We start from the raw sequence: 22447 nt of genomic DNA, 5'->3' as shown, positions 1-22447 counted from the left end.
TAGGATGACAGAGGATCTGTTACTGGCTAGCCGTCTGAGCTCCAGTTTCATGGTCTTCAACGATGCTGTGTCTTCAGTTAGAGTCGATCAGTGTAAATGATGCCACGCAGCCTTCCTTGGGAGTGCTTTCCTTTTTCAATGCTGACCTGACTCCTCTTTTTATGTTGTATTTTTCTATGGATTGGCTACCTCTGCCACTTTCCCCTGTACTAAATGTATGTGGAATAGACCATTTCTGTTCCTCTCAGTTGTCTCATACTAGAATCTAAAGGATAGGGTTTAGAGAGCCCTAGGCAGACTGACAGCGAGGGCTCAGTTGTGGGAATGGTGCTGGACCGGCCAGTGTGTCCTGGGCTCTACAGAGCGTGGCTGAGGGTCAGAGCGTGCTCGAAGGCACCTGACAACAGGCAGCATGATGATAAACTCAGAGCAAGACGCTGTTTTCTCAGCCTCTCCGATGTACATTTTAATGATCACACTCGTGTTTGAACCATCAGAACAAGACCTGACCCACTCGAAGATGCCTCTGGAACACAGCGTCACGCTGCAATTTGACTTTCACTTTGAGTCCCTCTCCATCATCCTTTATAATAATGATATCAACCAGGTATGTAGGAAATTTGTTCAGTTAGAAGTAATTCCTTCGTGCTTGATCTTAATTATTCAGTTTCATAATACCATTTTTTGATAGGACTGTTTGTTACCAAACTCATATGTACACTCATATTGCTTAATGTTGACAGTATGTTCTATAGAATAGGATGCTATGTGATTTGGATGTTGTCCTAACACTGTATTATGTATAGGCAGTCCCTGGATAACGAATGCATTTCTATTCCTAAGTGTATTTTTAAATTAAATTTGTATGTAAGTCAGAATAGTTTAAATATATGTGGTTTGTCTCTCAGTTAAATATTTATCTTAGTGTACAGTGTATTGTTCTAAGTATAAAAAACATTAAACACTTCCAGATACACTAAAACATTTTTCAATATAACACAGTAATAGTAAGTGTTTCGATGTGCATTATAAACATGCAGTTAGACATTGCCTGAGTGGATGTTACGCGGCACATGACTGTATATAAAATTAGGACTCTTGGTTTAAAATTTTATATAATTCTATTGTCTGTCTCTCTACTTAAGAAGCATGGGCTCTCCAAGTTTATGATAACTCATCATTGATATTGTTTCTGTTGACTCCATGGTAAACCCTTCCACCAGTGTGAAGTAGAAGTCTGAATTGTTGCCAGGACTTTGGAGTGCACCCACATTCAGAGTGGTACCGTCAGCTGTAGTCTCTGAGCAGGGCAGCACCGCACACAACTCATGCTAAGAGGGAGATTAAGTTTATTGCAGGTTTTGGCCTGTAATTTTTGCCATTCTGATGATTGTCTTAGTATGTGCACATTTTACAAATTCGGGTTTATTTTGGTTTCACTTTGTGGGCCATAGCTCAACCAGGCAGGACTAATTTGAAGCCCTAGATTTTTCCCCGTTTTCAAAGAACTCTTCTCCCTCTCTGAGATTTTACTATGTATACTTCTCAGCTAACCATTTAAGATCCTTTCAGGAAGGTGGAAGGATGTAAATAAGAGTAAGTAATGACGATATGTCACATAGTATTTGATCACACAGTATTTGATGACACCGCTTTATGATGTACTTTTAAGATATTTCTTTTTTCTCCTCAATTAGGTCCAAGCTGACTCAGATGACCTACCGTGCCTTAACCTTTCTCATACACTCTTTAGTGCCTATCGCATTGTTTTGTACTGAAGAGCTCCTGAGATATTTATTAGATTGATTACTTAATTGAAAAAATCCCTATTTTTTATTGCTTTTACTTACATAGAAGTGTAAAGCAGATCCGTTTTGCCTATCATCTCTTGTTGAATGTCAGCATACATGTGCCACATGTTTTTATTTGTCCATATGCACAGAGACACATGTATCTTATTTCTCAGTTCCATTAGCACACAAACTTTAAAATTTTGTTCAGTTTGCTTGCCTTTAATATGTAAATTAAGAAATATATGTCAAAGGAGGCAAGTAGAGTTTAAATAATATTGACTCTCTTTCTTGAAAAACGTCCCACAGGGTTCCACGCTTTCATTTCATAATGACCGTTTACGGATTGGTGAACTCAGACTGCATCTTATGGCCTCAGCAGGGAGAATGTTTAAAGATGGTTCCATGAACGTCAGCCTTAAACTTAAGACGTGCACGCTCGATGATCTCAGAGAAGGCATTGAGAGAGCGACATCAAGGTGCGCTGCGTCTGAACTTGCTGTTCATTTATTTAGCACGTAGTGTGGCTACCGGGCATTGCTAGGCTGGAATTTTCAAGAGAAGTCTTAGTTTTCTGCTCATACTTCTAGATTTGAATTGCATCAAGAAAGGAAGTTTAAATTAATGGAGGTTTAATAATAAAATAGAGTACTGTCTTAAAAAGGGAAGTAAAAAAATAAGGATTAAATGGTTAAATTTCTTGATAATATGTACTTCTAAATCACCCCTAGCAGGCAGAGTTGAATTTTTCATATATAAAAAAGGTGGGGAATGGCATGGAAGTGATATCTGACTTCTTCTACCTGCACAGAGGGGAAGGACAATCCAGTTCTACACAGTTCATTGCCAATTTCTATGAGACCGAGGTCAGACATGCTCCTCTACTGCCATCCATTTTACCGAATTCTGTCTCCAAGTCTCTCTCATGGAAATCTAGTTATCTGCTGGATTTGATCATCCATTGCATTGCCACACAAAACTCACACACAGTACTTACAAATATCAGTGTTTATTGGGGAAGTGGACACATTAGAACAAGTCATGAGTAGGAGGCATTAGGAATACAGTTCTTTTGTTTATATCGCCTTTTCCTAGCTGTGCCAACAGGCACATCTTCTTCTGATTCCTTGATCTCTCAACCTTGTTGCCCCTTGGACTTTGCCCTCCTTGGGAAACCGTTATAAAGCTCCTTTAGTGCCCCTATTTGCCCAAAGAGTGCCCCACTCTGTGAGCTAGCTTCTTGCCTGCAAGTACACTCAGCTTTCTCTTGCTGTGGGCAAAGAGGCCCACATTTCTGTCTTCTGCTGCTGCTTCCACGTGCAGGGGTTTGGGACGTGCTCTGCTCTGGTGGTTCTGCATTCTTGAAAGTCAGGAGATTTTCTGTACCTGCGTTGTAGATGGCTCACTTTATATCCAGCAAGCAGAATGACTTAAACTGCTCAGTGACATCTGCAGAGTCCTTGACACCTTATTTGCTTGTTCCCACTCAGTCATTTGCTGGAGGTACTGAGACTGTGGATAGAAGAGCCATACACTATCACTGCACCACATGCACGTAAGGTTAGGAACCTGTCCTTTTTCTAGTTTATTTTGCCCATGTCCCGTAAAACAAGCAAGGTCTGCAACATTTCTTTCAGCATCTTATTAGAATTGGGATCTCTAGCAAGTATAGCACGAACCTATTTTTGAAAGATTATATCACCTGACTATAAAGTGGGAAATATGTAATTTTAATAATCTAATTTTTATTCCCTTTTTCAAATAATGAGGGTCATACTATTTTGAATTTGATGCCTTTTGGATAAAAAATATGTTGCTACTTAATCCTGAACTGTATTGAATGCAAACTGGAAAATTGTGAGTCTTTTGTTTTCCTGGGAGATGAGAAAGAAAGGAGGCAGGAGTGCTCTGCTGAAACTAGCTCTGCTGGTTTGCAGAGTTTGTGTCCATCTGGGGTAGCTCCCCAGGCAAGAAAGATAAAGCCCACCTCCTGTAGGGTAGCATCCTCTTACAGCTCATGCTGTGCTGCCTGAGAACTGTCACTGTAGACACTTGAGAAACCCTTGCTGAGTTGAATCACATTGAATGCTTTTTGACCTTAGATTGTATGTGTTTTTCCTATAGAGTGATATTCTCTCTCTCTCTCTCTCTCTCTCTCTCTCTCTCTCTCTCTCTCTTCTCTAATCATTTTATTGGGGGCTTGTACAACTCTTGTCACAATCCATGCATCTATTCATTGTGTCAAGCACATTTGTTGACCTCATCATTCTCAAAACATTTTCTTTCTACTTGGGCCCTTGGTATCAGCTCCTTATGACTTCCCCTCCCTCCCCGCATGAACCTTTGATAATTTATAAATTATTATTTTATCATGTCTTACACTGTCTGATGTCTCCCTTCACCCATCCCCCATGGAGGGGGGTATATGTAGGCCCTTATGATCGGTTCCCCCTTTTTACCCCACCTTCCCTCTACCTTCCTGGTATCACCACTCTCACCACTGGTCCTGAGGAGTTCATCTGTCCTGGAATTCTTGTGTTTCCAGTTCCTATCTGTACCAGTGTACCTCCTCTGGTCTAACCAGATTTGTAAGGTAGAATTTGGATCATAATGGTGTGTGTGGGGGGGTGGGGTGGTGGAGGAAGCATGAAAAATATTAGAGGAAAGTTGTATGTTTCATCATTGCTACACTTCACCCAGACTGGCTCGTCTCCTCTCCGTGACCATTCTGCAAAGGGATGTCTGTCCAGTTGCTTACAAATGGGCTTTGGGTCCCTACTCCACACTCTCCCTTATTCACAATGATATGAATGTTTGTTCTTAATGCCTGATACCTGATCCCTTCGGCCCCTCATGATCACACAGGCTGGTGTGGTTCTTCCATGTGGGCTTTGTTGCTTCTGAGCTAGATGGCCGCTTGTTTACCCTCAGGCCTTTAAAACCCCAGACGCTATATCTTTTGATAGTCAGGCACCATCAGTTTTCTTTATCACATTTGTTATGTACCCGCTTTGTCTTCAGTGATTGTGTCAGGAAGGTGAGCATGATGGAATGCCAGCTTAATAGAACAAAGTATTCTTGCATTGAGGGAGTACTTGAGTGGAGGCCCAATGTTTATCTGCTACCTTAATACTAAACCTATAAACATATTCACATAGATCTAGTTCCCCATCATCTTATATAAATATATTTACATATGTACATGTCTATATTTAGACATCTATAAATGCTCTTTGCCTCCTAGTTCTTTCCTCTATTTCCTTGTACTTTCCTCTTGTCCCACTATCATGCTCAGTCTTCATTTGGGTTTCAGTAATTGGTTATATTGTCCTTGATTAAGCCCTACCAGGCCTCTTACATCCTTCTTGCCACTGATTTTGGATCACTTGCTGTTTCCTTGTCCCTGGGTTTGTTAATACCATTTCCTTTCCACCACCTCACCCTCTCCCATGTCTCCCCAACCCCCTACCCCCGGAACTGTCTGTCTCGTTTTCTCCTCCAGACTATTCATCCAACCTATCTTATCTAGATAGACCTGTAGAGATAATAATATGCACAAAAACAAGACAGAGCAAAACAAAAGAACAACAGCAAAAAAAAAAAAACACAATGACAAACAAGAGAAAAGCCTGTAAATAGTTTAAGGTCTGTTTGTTGATATTTAGGAGTGTTTTCCTGTCAGGTCTGACGTGGTGTCAAGCCCTGGCCCCAACGTCTATTTTTGGTGTTCCCTTGGGACTTCCTTGCTCTGCTCCCCTTGCTGCTCTGTTGCACGCCCTTAGTGTTTTGCCTCGGTGTGGTGGGGTCAGATCGGGCTCAATTCTCATACTGTGTCACCAGTGTTGTCCCTGTAGGGCTATGGGTCAGTGAGGGATGTTGTATCTCATAGTGGGGCCAGCCATATGGTCCTCTCTCTAGGTTGGCTGTTCTGAGCGGGGATATCCTCCTCAAGGCTTGGTGGGCCAGGATATGTTCCACTCTCTCTTCTTCCCGCTTCATTTGCTCCCATGTGCTTTGATCAGACATGTCCCTCTCCCTGAACTGCAGCTTCAGTGCTGGCCTCTCTAGTAAATTCTTCTGGGGGGAGATGTGGCTGTCCATGTAGTTGGGATTGGAGATGGCCCCTCATATCTCTCTACTGGTTCCTTGCTTCACGCTGGCATTTTGCATTCACATCTTGGAGCACCAGGCTGAAGTCTGGTCCCTCTTTCCCTGTGGAGATATAAACAATACCCTCCCCTTGGGTGGGTTAGTTCCCTGCTCCCCCATGACCCATTTTTTTCTTTATCTCTTCCCCCCCCTCCTTTTTAGTTGGCTACCATATATAAAGCAGCTGTTTTCTAAATTTTGTGGACCACATTGATATGTTTTGTTAAGTAGACCAACTTTACTTCTGTTTCATGGTTTGTTTTTCTGGTATTGTGTGATAATGTATTCAGCGATTGCCTAGTAACACAATCCTGGAATTGTGGAAAGCAGGAGACTGTGTTTTGATTGCTAATTGGGTAATTAGATTCTAGTTCATACTGACTGCTTTCCTGTGGAGATTAGAAACTGAAAGTGAATGAAAGATGATTAAGGTGTTTGGAGAAGTTTTCATCTTGTTAATTATTTTAGCAGGAATTTAAAATAATGAATGGAATGTATTTTTTCCCAGAATGATTGACAAGAAGAATGACCAAGATCACAGCAGTATGATTGATGTAGGCTACAAACAGGACAAAAATGGAAGTCAAATCGATGCTGTTCTCGACAAGCTGTATGTGTGTGCCAGTGTGGAGTTTCTGGTGACGGTGGCAGAATTCTTCATTAGAGCTTTGCCCCAGAGTCCAGAAAATATGGCAAAAGAAACCCAGATTCCACCGAGACAGACTGTTCCAGCAAGAATCAAGTCAGAGAAAGGTGAACAGAATTTATTTTTCTAGATAACTTCCATATTTTAACAAAATAACAAACATGGAAAAGATAAAGGGTAATTTAAGGAAATAAAATAATTTAAAAAAATTAAAACATATTCTATGGAAAAATATTACTAAGCAGATATTTGTCAGTGAAAGGTACACTATTGTTACATTGCATGAGGTGTCAGAAAACCTTTACTCTGGTTTCGACTCATCCAGGGATAGAGTGTGTTACTCTAGGTCAGTGGCGTGCAGCCCATCTTGTATAAGGCAAGTTTTCATTAAAGAAAGCATTTTGAAGAATTATAGTATATTGAAAAGCACTGGAACAAACAAACAAAGAAGCAATTAGGAACCTGGGAGGGGCAACCAAGAAGCAACTCTAATGCCAGCTGACCGTCCTTTCATTCTGTGGAACAGTTTGGGAATACCTGGTGTAGGAACAATCTGGAACAGTTTGGGAAGAGTGTGGCAATACCTGGTGTAGGTGCAATCTGACGCTATTTCCCAGTTTTGTCATTCCCTTACTCCAGTGTTACCAAGCAGATGAGTGACTTTCTATGTTAAATTATAATTGTCTGTGTCCAGCTTTTGTTTCTCCCTGTTTAAGTTTGGAAAGCTATTGCTTACTGCTAAGCCCTGAATTATGTTTTCATTTTTCTTTAATGTTTCTTAAATATATTCATATGTCAATTTGATGTATCTATATACTGTAGATTGTATGGCAGTCTGTATATACTGTGGATTGTATGGCAGTGACTATGAACTTGGTAAAGAAGTCAAAGTAAGCTTTGACTTCTGCTTTTCCTCAAGGTCTCTGGTTTTCATCTTGATATTTCCATCTCTACTCTTCCTTGACACTTCAACCTCACATACCATAATGTAACATAAAATAACGCACACTCATGGATGTATATGCGGACACACCTTAATTCTGATGAAAGGGAACTTGAAAATGAGTTTATTTCTGCTAGGTTGAAAGAGAAGTCATGAATAGCGTTCAAATTCTGCTTTCCCATCCATCAGCCACTTAAGTTATCTATACCAAACCAAAGGAAACCCTCTGCCAGAGCCAATGGCAATGCCTCGGGATCTTAGCAGTTTTCAAGGCTGTAAATCTTCACAGAAGCAGACAGCCTTTTCTTTCTCCCTGCAAATGACTGGGAGATTTAAATGTCTGGCCTCCCAGTAACTGGCCCAAGGCTTACCTGACAGTGCCTTATTGATGTGATGCTCGTCATAGCCATTATGATGAAACTGGACGATAACATGAACTTAGGTGTCCAGATTTCCTTTCAAACTTTTTGGTCTCTTTTGTGTTTTTTCAGATGACTCTGTGAGACCAAATCTGACTTTAAAGGCCATGATCATAGACCCTGAAGTGGTGTTCGTTGCTAACCTGACAAAGGCCGATGCTCCTGCCCTGATGGCCTCATTCCAGTGCAACCTCTCCCTGTCAACATCCAAACTTGAGCAGAGGATGGACGCATCTGTGAGAGAGCTCAAAGTGCTCGCCTGCCCCTTTCTCGGAGAAAAACGAGGGAAAAACATCACTACGGTAAGAACTACTGGACAGCCTAACCCAGGCTCAAAGAATGGCAGACACGGTTGATTTGTTTAATCCCAGAATGTGGGAGCTCTGCGGGACTTAGAGTTGATTTGCTGGCCACCTGTGGTTTTACGGAGAAGGGCGCCGAGTTCCAGAGGGGTTCCCTAACTTGCCCGTGGCGGCTGTCCATGAGAGAGCTGGGATTAGCTTTCCACGCCGGTGTTTGCTCTGGAAGAGAGTGGACTTTTCACGCAGCTCGGTGTTCTTTCCCACCGGCTTCTTTCACGGATACTGAAGGCATTATTGAACGAACGAGCAGTAAATCGTTTAAGCTTAGAATTCAAAAAATTGCATTCATGTGACCAAAAGAAATTTGTTTCTGCTCCTATATGATAACTTTAAAAATGGCAACAATTTAAGAAAATAAAACCAAGGGAAAGTTAACTTCAGTTGTGTTTTCACATCAGTATCGAAAGATCAATTCTAGTAACTTAACACAGTTTCCATACAGTTTTTTTAGTGTTAAATTGGTAATTTTTTGGTAAAAATGATTATCATGTCATGCAGCTTGTCTGCAGAGTAATTTAAAATGTTATTTGTAGGCAAACTTAACAAAAAAGACATGCAGTTCTGGACTTCATCCATACTTTATAATGAAATATAATTTGGTAGGATCATCTTCTGTCACACATCATTGAAAGGTCATTAATTAATTGATTAGTTAGATGATCATCCTAACTTTTTTATAGAGCAACAGTATCCTGTACAAAGTCCCATTCATTTTAGGTGCAAGAGTGCTTTGTTTATATTTTTCATAGATGAAAGCATCTAAATTCTTTAAAAAACAAAATCAAATTCACTGCACTGACATTGCTTCTGACTGAGAGCCACACTGTAGGACAGAGAGTAACTGCCCTGTGGTTTTCTGAGACTACGTCTTCCCAGTAGTAGAAAGTCTCGTATTTCTCCCACGGAGCAGTTGGTGGGTTCAAACTGCTGACCTTGTGGTTAGCAGTCCAATGTGTAACCCCCTACACCACCGTTGAGTTGGAAGATTTGTTATTTATTCTTATGGACCTTACATGATATTCAAGACTGACTGGCTACTCACCCGAAAACAGTTCATGTATCTCCTGTATTTTTATGGAGAAGATTTCTAAAAGTAGAGTTTACAAATGGGCACCATTTACAAAATATTTTAGCAAAGGCAAACATTTTGAATGCTTGATAGTAAATAAATAAGATTATTTAAACATTCAGGGTAAGGGATTTGATTAGAATAGCCTAAAATTCCTTGAACAGTATGTATAGATCTGCCATAGTTCACAAGAGGCCCCCAAATAATTGAGTCTCAGCTAATTTAATTTGTCTTTTGATTAGCTTTAATGACTCCAAGTTACGTAATATGTGGTTCTCCTAAGTGTACTTTACGTATATAATGGGTTTTAGGAAAAGGTGACATTACTGAGGAATGTGAATTTCATTTATTTCTTTCTAGGTCTTACAACCTTGCTCTTTATTTATGGAAAAATGTACCTGGGCTTCTGGGAAACAAAATATCAAAATTACAGTCAAAGAATGTATAATTAAGGTTAGTGCCTACTGTGTTCTGTGGGTGAAAATGAATCTTCTTTTTCTAGCAGTTTTGTATATTTCCAGTTATGTGAGATAGTATTTCCCCCCCCCAGAAAATTTAACAGGATTATTTATCTTTTGATGTGACTTCCATAGTAGGTAATTAAATAGTGCTGGGATTAAAATTCTCTGTGTGATGCAAATATTTGTTTATTTTCATTTACACACACACACACACATATATGTCTGAACAGAATAGTTAATCCTCTGTTGTATTTGTGTGTACGTGTGTGTCAGGGAGGACAGGTTGGGGGCAAGTAGAGATGGGAGAAGAGGAGAAAAGAAGAAATAGTGGAAAGACAAGATTGCCATTAGCTTATTTTCATAAGCTCTTACTTGAAATGTAATATGACAGAATTTAATGTGATGAATGTTTTATTAGACTTACAAAATAGTTATAAAAATGAACTGGCATCTGGTAGAAATAAATTAGTGGGATTTACTTGTACAAAAGAAGAAGTAGTAGTCATGGGGGGTGGGGTGGTGGAAACTTGAGTTTGCTTGTACTTCCTTTGAGGCACCACTTTAGGTGGTGGAGGGATTATCCTCCCATGTATTTGCATATAAATTTATTTATGCATCAAATAAACATTTTTGAGTTTTCTTACTACGAAGAAAAAATATGTCCCGTGCAAGGCATTGGGAGATACATAGTTCTTGCTTTTAAGGAACTTTCAGAATAGTGTAAGAGGAAGACGTAAACCAGCGATTGCAGTTTTAGTGCTTGGAGCATGCAGAAATCAAGTCTACAAGGACCACAGAGAAGGGCCTCTAACGCAGACCAAGAAGACATCATAAGACACTGTCTGGAGGAGAGGTTGCTGGATGGAATTTTGAAAGTGCAGTTGTTAGTTGAAGGAGGAAGGGAAGAGGCTACTCAGACAGAGCCAACAATACACAGAAGGACCGAGAGATGGGAAAATTCTCTAAGGCCTTTTAGAAGGTTAGCCACATGCATGCCTGGAGAGAACGGTGTGGTGCGGTTATGGCACCCGAGTCCCTAACTCTGGGTGACATGAAGCAAGGAAATAGAAGGACCTAGCTAACAAGGAAATCCCGGAAGCAGCCCATGCTAGATCTCTCTTGTGTGATGAAATCCTCATGCCTCCACAGTGTGTTCTTTACACTGGGGTTGTGAGGAGTGGAGAGTGAAGGACTCTACGTAAGTTAGTCCAGTGTTTCTGGATTTGGGGGAATCTTGGGTAACTGACTGAATAGAGGCATCAGGCCACAACAGCTTTGTGCATTAAGATAAGAGAATTTCCATTTTTTCCTGAAATTTGTGGGGGGCTGTGGAAGATTTTAAGCATAGCCACGCTTTGCCCACACGTGGGTGTGGGGCATTGTGTTGTTGTCTGTATGGAGGTCAGCAAGGGGCTGTCGAGTGCCCATGAGAAAGCACCATCAGTGCCGAGCGACCGCACAGTGACGGGTGAGCAGAGAGCAGAGAGCAGAGTCCATTATGAAGCTAGTTGACACGCGCTTTCGTGTACTTTCTCTCTGCTTCTTTGCTTTCCTTAGCCATGAATTAAGTGTGTTTACATCTTCAGTTAGTCGCTTTTAAACTTACCTGGCCGGAGCTTATTCTTGAATTTCTTTTGTAAAAGATTTCCCCCATAATACTTCATACTGCGATGACGGTCATGGCGGCGACGGCTCCAAAGGCCACAGAGGACGAGTCCAAAAGTACAGCTAAGGAAATGACACAGATCTGGGACATCGTGTCCACTGACGAGTGCAATGCCTGGTTTCTTGGTGTTGACACGGCAGCAGAAATAACCGAGAACTTCAAAGACACAGAATGCTCATTGGCAGAGGAAAACTGTGAAGTGGTGGTGGAGTCGGTTCAAGTCACCTTGGAATGTGGCCTAGGACATCGGACTGTCCCCTTACTGTTGGCGGAGTCGAAGTTTTCAGGCATTATTAAGAATTGGACTTCGCTCATGGCTGCCACTGCTGACATGACCCTAGAGGTATGTTCACGTCATTTAGTACCTCAGAGCCGACCTCTCTAAAGCGCGGAATTCAGACCACGAACCTTGCTTGCTTATGGCCCATAGCAAGTATGGATGTGTGACAAGGTAATACGCTCGACATCCAGTGTATTGATGGGTTAGTACTGTTTAGTGGGTAATTAATTTTTAAACATTATTTTGCGAAGATAGGACAGTAAAAGGAAATACATGTTCTTTGTGTGTGTGCACACCATGTGTTTCTATGTCTCTAAGTGGGATTTTACAATGTCAATAGCTTAGCTAGCTATTTACATCATTATGGGGTGACTTTAAGGTTTTTCTTTCCGACTGATAATAGGAATACGTTGCAGTTAATTAGAGGATTCTCTTCTATTTCTGCGCCTTCCAGGTTCACTATTACAACGAGACCCATGCTGCCTGGGAGCCCCTGATTGAGAGAGTGGAGGGAAGAAGACAATGGAACTTGAGGCTCGATGTAAGGAGACCGTAAAGTGTCTTTTTGAAGAACAACACCAACCATATGTATGAGGAGTTTTTAGTTTGTTGCTTGTCACAATGTGCCTCAGATTCCTGAGGTACTTTTAGGGGGACGCAAGGTCAAAACTCTTCATCATATTCAGACACTCATTATTACCCTGCTTATGAATACCTAGTGGAGTTGTCCAGAGACCACTGGAGTGTGATGTTGCCATAGGTTAAATGCAGATAGAAGGGTCACCTTTTTAAAAGCACGATGCAAAGGGTTTTGTAAATACCTCTTCTCAGTACATTAAAGGAAAGAGTATAGTTTTATTAAAATTTTATTTATGTTAAACTGTAATTCTTATTTTAAATGGATATTCAAATTTTAATGCAATAAGCACTAAAATATCGCTCTCTCTCTCTATATATATATATGTAGTTATTTGGTATCCTCAGTAATAAGAAAATAAAGGGTTTCCCAAGATGAAAAAATGTGAGAATCTATGTTCTAGTTCATTAACTCTCTTCATACTATCCTTCTTGAGAACAGTTTTGAATTCTAGATAAGGACGCCCATATTTCTAGGTTAATAGAAACATGGATTATATTGTTAACCAATCATCACAGGTACTTTTCTGGACTGTGTGGCTGAGAAGCCAGGCACAGAAATTGACTCAGCAGATTTTTATTTTAGAGATGTGAAGTCACTTACCCTGTGCCCCCATTTTCATTTCAATGAAGTAGAAGCAATCTTTCTGACATGGGGAGGCTGGCAAAGTGTTTTAGAAGGCTTTTACAAATGCTTTTAGATTTAGAACCAGAGCTCTGAGAGAAGCTGATGGCTAATGTTTGAAAGCTTCCTGCCCTACTACTTACTTATAAGTGTGACGGGTGAATAGTAAAGAGAAAGAGACTGTTATTTCAGATGGCACCCAAAGTGAGGGTTACGTAGGCTTCAGTGTCCTCTTAGATTACTCAGCAATTCATAATCAACGATTAGACAATCCTGGATAAATAAATGTCTGTCCTCTGAGGAATGTACACGAGACAAATATAACTGACTCTGAGAAAGTAGTTTGGTACTTCCATGGGATTATCTGAAACACTTCCCCACGAATGGACTATACTCTGAAACAACCAAGGAATGCTGACCTGTGCGAAAACAGAATAAAACAAAAAACTTTGCTGCCGATAAGAACATCTTTGAAGGTTAGACTTTTGAGGAGTCAGTGTAAGGTGACCAATTTAGATCAGGAGAATTTAACTCTGTGAGAATATTTTAATTTTATTAATTAGCTAGTAATTTAAAAATATTGTTTATATAACATATATATAATTTATTTATCTTTATATAGGTGAAGAAGAGCCCAGTTCAGGATAAAAATTTCATGCCAGGAGATGACTTTGTATATCTTCCTGATCCACAAATGGCTATTTATATTTCTTCAGGAGATACGATGAATATAACCATATCCAAAAGTTCCCTCAACGTCTTCAATAATTTAGCAAAAGTATGTTTGGTCCTTGCTTGGAATAATATGTCAAGTGTAATTTTAAAAGGAAACACATATGGATTTTGTGTTTGTCACTAAAACTGCCTTAAAAAGTCTCTAGTCCTGGTTTCATCTTTGAGAACAAGCTTATTTACAAAAAAAATGATTGTGTTGTGTTGTGTTGTGTTCCCTTTCAGGGCTTTTCAGAGGGCACTGCTGCTACTTTTGACTACTCCTTGAAAGACCGGGCTCCCTTTAAAGTGACAAATGCTCTAGGAATTCCCATCAAGGTGCAGTCCAACCGAAATCTTAGAGTCCTGGGCTCCCCCAACAACAGTGATATCTATGATGTTGATATCGGTCAGAGTTTGGAATTGGAATATACCAGCCCCGAACCTTTACGGCAAGGGAAATTCTCAGTCCTGAGCCGCCAAGAAAGCTCCTTTTTCACGCTAACTTTTGGTATGCTATATTTATTTGATTTAAAGAGTATCTTTGGAATGGTTGGTATGGGCTTATTTTTGCTAGATTAACCCTAGAAAAAATACTTTGCTATAGATATCTGGGTGGAAGAATTTCTAATGTCTTGAAACAGTTGCTAAGCTCATTCATTTTCTTTTTATTATGCTTTAAGTTGATTAGTTTGGTTGGGTGGCTAACTGAAAGGACAGCAGTTCAAAACCAATAGCCGCTCTGTGGGAGAAACGGCTTTCTACTCCTATAAAGATTTACAGTCTCTAAGCCCACAGGGACAGCTCCATCAGGCCCTCTAGAGTGTGAACTGACCGACGGAGAGCACTGAGTGTGGTGGGTTTTAGAAACTACAGTGAGCCTGGATGGTGTCGGGAGGGGCGTGTTGGGCTGCTGCAGTGCAGGCAGCAGGTTAAATCCACCCAGTGAAGCACTCTGCTCCCTTAGGGGTTTGCAGCTCGGGAAATTCTATCAAAGGTTACTCTGAGTTTAGAATGGACTCAGTGGCAGTGAGTGGGTTTGCGGGGTTAGGTTATTGTTTTGACCTTAAGAAAAGCTGTTAAGGGTTAAAAATTTTGTAATACCAATTCGTTTTCTTTTTTCACTTACCGTGTCTTAGAAGGGGAGCCCTGGTGGCATAGCAGGTTATGCATTGGGCTGCTATCAGCAAGGTCAGCAGTTCAAACCCCACCAGCTGCTCTGCAGGAGAAAGATGAGGCTTTCTGCCCTCATGAAGGTTTACAGTCTCAGGTGGTTCGAGGGGTAGTTTGACTCTGTCCTGTAGGGTCACCGTGAGTGAGACAGCTCAGTAGCAGTGGCTTGGCTAGGTGTCTCAGAACATTTTGAATAGTGATTATTTCTAGTCCTGAGGAGAATACTTCTATTTTGAGGTTCCAGTGATTAATTCCACCAAAGAGAAATCTAGTAAATTAATTTTTGGAATTGTTCTTATGCTTCATCTCAGTACCTCGTGGATACTCAGCAGTTGCAAACATCCCTGTTGTCAGGCCTGCCCGGCGGCTGTACAATGTGAGAAATCCCACAGCCAGTTTTACTGACTCTGTGCTAGTGCAGATTGATGCGACTGAAGGAAATAAAGTAATCACCCTTCGCTCTCCCCTCCAGGTAAAGTCCCGCGTGCCTCTTTAAGTATGCAAAGAGGTCATTCATATTTTAGCTGAATTTTATGGGAAACAGTAAAACTTTTATCAAGCCAATACTGGTAATTGGGAAATAAATTATAATGGACTGACATGGTTGTTACCTCTTGGCCATCTTGCTTTAGTAATAATCTTTCCTTTAAATATCAGATAAACTGATGCTACTAATTTAAAGCCCATTTGTGTTGTCTCCTGGATTTAAAATAACGAAGCTTTAATGAATATTCCTTTAAAAATTCAGAAGGTAACCGTACCGTAATTATGGTTGGTTATGGAATAGGGTAATGTAGCTATTCTTTGCCACCGAGGATTGTACTTTTTAAGTATGGGTGAAAGAATTTTCATACACATTTAAAAAGAGCATGTAGCATTGTAATAGGTATAAATATTCTTCCCTACTTTTAAGACTGTGTCCACTTCTCTTCTGTGCATTATTACATGCTTCAGTTAGCGCAGAATATTTCCTCCTGCTTTAACATTGTTGAGCATGAAAGTATTTACGATGTTGGCTGCGTTCATCTCTTCTTTGCCATCAGCCCCCACAGATACTACACGGTAGTCAAGAAAAGAGAGGTTTACTACCTTTCATCATATTTTTACTTTTTTGGTTTCCTTGACTACATGGTCACAGAGAGAAGATAGTAGAGAAAGTATTCTGACTGAAAAGTATTCTGACCGAAACCTAGCTTATATTTGAAATATAGATAGCATTTTCATATACAGGGCATGCGAATATACTAATAATTTTCACCTTTCATGTTCAACACCAGCATTCATGTATATACTCACACTCACCACCATGGAATCTATTCTGCTGTGCAGTACCCTATAGATCAGGGTAGAACTGTCTCTCCGAGTTTCAGAGACGGTGACTCTTTATGGGAGTAAAAAGCCTGATCTATCTCCTACAGAGTGGCTGGTGGTGGTTTTGAACTACTGGCCTTGCAGTTAGTAACCCAATTCATCACCATTATGCCACCAGGCCTCCTCTTAATGTATATCACATTTATATTTCCTAAAAATATTCACTTGCCAACCAAATTATCTTGTAATAGTGGGTCTGGAGCTGTAGAGATTTAAAAGTGTATTTGTATACGACTCATGTAGTTTTTCTTGTGACCTCAACTGTTTCTATGTCTTTTTTGTCCCAACAGATTAAAAACCATTTCTCCATTGCATTTATCGTCTATAAGTTTGTTAAGAATGTTAAGCTCCTGGAGCGAATTGGAGTAGCCAGACCTGAAGAGGAATTCCATGTTCCATTAGATTCCTATAGGTAGATACTGCCTTGAATATACTAAGCTTTAAATAGTTCCTAATACACACACAAACACACAAATATTTATATTTGATTCTGTGATTTAGAGATCATTATCCTGGGGGTATAAAAGGCATTTTTAAGACAGTTGATTTTTTTAAAATGGGGAAATGCATTTAAATTACTGTTATCAACTTATGTAAAGTTCTCTCTCTCTCTCTCTCTTTGCATCCTCAACAGACTCAAATCATGTCCCAACCCCCCTCCTTTTTTGTATGTTAACAGATTTATTGACCATAGAATTCATGTACCATAAAATAAAGCAGTTCAAATAGACAGAGTTGTACGATCACTATCACGATCTTGCACTCATTATTATTCGTGCCTCTTTATTCACCAACCTCCCCTGCTATAACCCTCAGAAACTATTACTTTAGTTACTGTCTCCGTAGACTTACCTACCCTGAATTTCATATAAAGAAAAACATAAGATGTAACAATCCACTTTTCAATGTACTTTGAGAACAAGACTCTTCGCATCCCTGGTCCGAGGAAGCTCAATGGAAGCTTAATTGTCCTGGGGAGTCTTTCACTGTCGTCCATAGCCTTTTGCAAACCAGGTGCTCAGAATTTAATTTCTAATACAATTCCCTCCTGTAATCTTGGATTGTATTATTTACAGTCTTAGATCTCACAGGCTTGTGCGCCCTCTGTATGGACTTACCTGACACCTCATTTAGATGGTTCATTGTTTTAAGACAAGCCTCTCATTGTATATTGATACTTCAGAATTTTTAAATGTCCAGTTTTGCTAGATGGCCTTTGTATTTGAAACTATTTATTTAAGTTATCATTGTGTACAAGCACTTTCTTTTTTAGCCCTGGAAATCTACTCCATGTATTAGCTATGTGACCTTGGGCAAACTTTAACCTTTTTCAGCTTGGGTTTCTTCTTCTATGAAAATAGGAATAATAAGGCTACCTTGTAGAGTCTTATTTAAGTAGATTTTTGTTTGATACTTTTTATTTTTTCTTAATATTGTCCTCTCTTCCTTCAGATGCCAGTTGTTTATTCAGCCAACTGGACTCTCAGGCCATCAGTACAACACATCCACCACCTACATTTCCTGGAAGGAGGAACTGCACAGGAGCCGGGAAATCAGGTGCATGCTGCAGTGTCCTTCAACAGAAGCAAACTTCCTACCTCTCGTAGTGAATACAGCTGCTGTGCCAGATGAATTGAGCTATATTTCCACGCATGGGGAGGACTGGGATCCAGCGTACATCATCCATCTTTATCCTCCCCTGACTTTGCGCAATCTTCTCCCATATTCTCTACGATATTTACTAGAGGTATGTCTCCTATTTTGTTTGACTTTTATTGTTGCTCTGGGTAGACTCTGTTTTTGTTTCTGTGTATTTTGGTTGAGGTCCACGTTTCATAGAGTTTGTTTAATGTCAATAATAGCTGGTGCTGCATGCACCATGTTTTAGGCCTGGGGGTGTTTTACATGTAGTACCTCATCTCCTCACTTTGGTGACTTTACGGACATAGAAACCTAACCAGAAGGGCCTAAGTGACTACTTGCCTGATGTCCCCTGGCTAGTAAAGGTTGAACAGGAATTTGTTGGCAGTGTGAATCCTTGCTTCCTAACACACTACTGTATTGGCCATAAATTAAGACACATGATCATTTTCTATTATTATTTGTAAAGCTGTAGTGATGTGGTGTGTTACACATCCGGTTGCTAACCACAAGGTCAGCAGTTCAAAACCACCAGCTGCTCCGTGAGAGAAAGTTGAGGTTTTCCACCTTCACATAAAGATTTGCAGCCTCAGAAACCTAATGAAACAGTTCCACTCTGTCCTCATAGGCGACTATGAGTCAGAATCGACTCATTAGCATTGAGCGTCTTTTTTTTTTTGTAAGCAAAATTCTGTTAACCAAAAGGATAAGGGGGGAAAAATCAGGTGAGAAAATATTTCAGCATAATTTAGAAACCATGTATTTTAAACTTAATATTTAATTATTTTGGTCTGACTATTGAAAATAAAAGCAATTCTTGTTTATCTCAGGATATTAAAAATACAGTATAGAATATATAGCATATTTATAATATCAGGGTATGGTAAATATTTTGAAGTTTCTACATACCATAAAATTGTAAAGTCCCAAAGTCTGGAAGAGTGTGTGGAACCTATTTTTTATTTGATAATGAGCCATCCTGGTGTTGTGGAGATGAAAATTAATGAAATGGCTGAAATTTGTATTTGTACAAGAGCACCTTTCAAAAAGGAAACCGGATTTATTATGTCTATCATACATCTGAAAACTAATATTTACTTATGTAGCTTGTCAGAATAGTCTGACATTATTTTCCTTACGTCCCACTCTATGGAAACCCATAGACACGGTATGTTACTAGATGATGAAGTTGAAGCCCAGGCAGTTCAGTGGCCCATGTAATGGCATGACAACAGCCAAGGCTTCTGAGTCCCGCCTTTGATTCTTGGTGGGGATCTTATTTCTTCTCAGTCTTAGTCTCATCATTAGTCTGCTCATGAGTGAGAGAATTTCTGTCTGAGGCTGTGTGACAATGTTTTCTCTCAGTCTATCACAACTATTGGGCATTTGTAACATGTCAGCATGGTACTTTGAGGTGTATTTGGCAGGTTACATGCATCTGTATAAAATATGGATTTTGCTCTTCAGGGTTTAAAAAAAATCACTAAATATTTGTTTGTTTTCAGGGGACAGCAGAAACCTACGAACTAGCAGAAGGCAATGCTGCTGATGTTCTGCATTCAAGAATCAATGGAGAAATAATGGAATTAGTCTTGATGAAGTACCAGGGCAAGAACTGGAACGGGCATTTCCGCATAAGTGATACACTCCCCGAGTTCTTCCTTGTGTGTTTCACTTCTGACTCTGCAGAAATGATGACGCTTGACTTGTCAGTACATGTCAGGCGCACCAGGAGCCGGATGGTGCTGTCCGTCTTTAGTCCCTATTGGCTCATCAATAAGACCTCCCGCGTTCTCCAGTATCGCGCAGAAGACATCCATGTGAAGCATCCAGCGGACTTCAGGGACATTGTTCTATTCTCATTCAAGAAGAAGAACATTTTTAGGAAAAATAAGGTGTGCTTTTATTCATGTAACCAGTTAAAATAGATAAATTCCCAATCAGGGACTGTGAGGCCCTTGCCTTTCTTGGCACCGTAGTTACCTATTTGCAGTGTGCCATTGGCATGAATTTGGCTTAAGGGAAGTGTAAGTCATTCACAGTTCAGAGAGGTGTTTGGAACTAACAGTTTCTTGAGCTCGAGACCCTGTTTCTAGTGGTCCAAGAATCACTCTTGTTCTGAAGTAGTATCAAAGAGAAGCCCAGCAGGTGCAACCGTTAATGCTTGGCTCTTTACTGAATGTGTGGTGGTTGGAACTCATGCAGGAGCTCTTTGGGAGAGAGACGTGGTGATTTGTTTCCGTAAAGATTTTTTTTTTAAAAGCAAAATATTTATAAAGTATTGCAGATGAACATTGGTCCTCCACTCAAGTACTCCCTCAATGCAAGAACAATTTGTTCCTCTAACACGGCATTTTGTGATGTTCACCTTCCCTGACATAATTGCTGAAGACAAAATGGGTGCATAAGTATATGTAGTGAAGGAAGCTGATGGTGCCCAGCTATCAAGAGATATAATGTCTGGGGTCTTAAAGGCTTTAAGATAGACAAGTGGCTATCTAATGAGAAGCAACAAAGCCCACATGGAAGAACCACATCAGCCCGTTTGATCATCAAGTGTCGATGGGATCAGGTATCAGGCATCAAAGTCCCCAAACAAAACAAACAGATAAAAGTCATATCAACGTGAATGAGGGGGAGGGCAGAGTGGAGACCCAAAGCCCGTCTGTAGACAATTGGACATCCCCTAACAGAAGGGTCACAAGGAAGAGTCAGTCAGGGTGCAGTATAGTACCGATGAAACACAACCTCCCTCTAGTTCTTTAATGCTCCCTCCTCCCACTACCATGACCCCAATTCTATCTTTCAAATCTGGCTAGACCAGAACATGTACACTGGTACAGATAAGAGCTCGTAACACTGGGAATCCAGAACAGATAAACCCCTCAGGACAATAAAGAGAGCAGCGATACCAGGAGGGTAAGGTTGCGGGGGTGGGGGAAAGTGAGGGTAACCAATCACATGATCAATGTATGCCCCCCCCCCAGGGGGATGGACAGCAGAAAAGTGGGTTAAATGAGAGCGATCAGTGTAAGACATGAAAAAGAAATTTTATAAATTATCAAGGGGACATGGGGGTGTGGGGTAAGAACGAGGAGTTAATGTCAGGGGCTCAAGTAGAAAGAAAATGTTTTGAAAAAAATGACAACATATGTACAGATGCATCTGACACAATGGATATATGTATGGATTGCGTTAACAGCTGTAAGAGCTCCCAATGGGGAAAAAAAGCAAAATGAAATAATACTCCAAATTTCCTGTCATCAAGTCAATGGGTGTAACAGGTTAAGAGCTGTGAGCTTACCCTAAGGCCAGCAGTTGGGATCCCCCCCCCCCTTGTCACTCCTCAAGAGAAGGATGAGGGATGAGGTTTCTGCTCCCATCAGGATTTACAGCCCAGGAACCCACCAGCACAGCTGTGAGTCCTTCAAGATAACCCCCCCTCCCCTGGGAAAACTCCCCGGGACAGTTCACATGGGGCTGCGAAGAGCTGGAATCCACTCAGTGACAACCACTGATCAAACAGTACGTGGAAGAATGCAGCCTTGAGATCTGGCCCATAGTGCTCTACCGCCTCCTGCATCAGCAGCTGTCAGATAAGCACTAGGAGAGAAGTCTGGTTCTCAAGCCTGGCCCTGTTTGCTCGTCCCTCTTAGCTTCCCCACGCCCTGTTTTGGTATTCATATCCACCGTGAAGGGTTCACCTGGGGGGGGGGCCCTCGACCTGGAACACTTCTTCTCCCATGCTTTTCTTTCTTCTTGACTTCTTTACTGTTCTTGGGGATCTGTTGTCCATTTCACAGCATTCCCTGCAGACTGGGCACGAGAGCAAGTTTTCTTGAAGGACTGAAGAAAGACTAGGCGTCCCACACCTGCTCTCCTCTGCGGCAACTCTCAGACTTCAGTGTGTGTTGAAATCCCCTGAAGGGCTTGTAAAGAAGATTGCTGGGCGCTGCCCCCGAGCTGGGGCCCGAAAGTCTGCATTTCTAGCAAATTCCCCGATGCTGCTGGTGTTGTTGGTCTTGGGACCGTACTTTGAGAATCATTCAGAGTGCTGTTTAACATTAGGTGTAATTATCAGTTAATGTGTCTGACCTCTCGCCCTGAGGTTTTTCAGTAATCTGAGTGGATGATGGTGAGGTTAACAGGGGTACAGAAAGTCTCTTCAGTACCAAGTCCTCCAAATCCCATCGTCAGAAGTAAGGTTTTCACCCTGTGGCCTCCATTGCATTTTGTACCTGGGATATGGTTCTTGTGTTGAGACTTGCATCGTCATCACCTGCATACTTCCCTATCTTTCTATGCAGACTCACTGAGTCCAGGTGTGAACTGTGGCCCTTGCCTTCTCTTCTGCCTTTCACTGTGATGTGTTTAACATTTGCTAAATAATGTTAATTGAATACATAAATGTTGGGCGTGCGGAACCATTTGTAGTCTCACTAAGTCATAACCTGGCATTGGAGAATTACGGGGTGCATTCTGGTCCTTTATGGAACAATAGAAGG

At 40.8% G+C, this 22447-nt stretch overlaps 1 protein-coding gene across 2 annotated transcripts in view; it reads left to right on the top strand.

The window, feature by feature from the left end:
- VPS13C (vacuolar protein sorting 13 homolog C) overlaps positions 1–22447 on the top strand; it is a 193033-nt gene that overhangs the window by 125118 nt on the left and 45468 nt on the right. For both annotated transcript variants that reach the window (XM_075531422.1, XM_075531423.1), the window contains exons 47-59: positions 498–607; positions 2100–2269; positions 6448–6692; positions 8020–8249; positions 9739–9831; positions 11483–11848; positions 12240–12326; positions 13669–13824; positions 14004–14268; positions 15242–15402; positions 16592–16713; positions 17754–18048; positions 19448–19837. In XM_075531422.1, the coding sequence (XP_075387537.1) occupies positions 498–607; positions 2100–2269; positions 6448–6692; positions 8020–8249; positions 9739–9831; positions 11483–11848; positions 12240–12326; positions 13669–13824; positions 14004–14268; positions 15242–15402; positions 16592–16713; positions 17754–18048; positions 19448–19837 (2690 nt within the window). The remainder of the gene's footprint in view (positions 1–497; positions 608–2099; positions 2270–6447; positions 6693–8019; positions 8250–9738; positions 9832–11482; positions 11849–12239; positions 12327–13668; positions 13825–14003; positions 14269–15241; positions 15403–16591; positions 16714–17753; positions 18049–19447; positions 19838–22447) is intronic.

Source organism: Tenrec ecaudatus, chromosome 14 (genome assembly GCF_050624435.1).
Source record: "Tenrec ecaudatus isolate mTenEca1 chromosome 14, mTenEca1.hap1, whole genome shotgun sequence".
Taxonomy (NCBI): domain Eukaryota; kingdom Metazoa; phylum Chordata; class Mammalia; order Afrosoricida; family Tenrecidae; genus Tenrec; species Tenrec ecaudatus.
The sequence above is the reverse complement of the archived record's forward strand: the minus strand, read 5'-3'. Positions and strand labels throughout refer to the sequence as shown.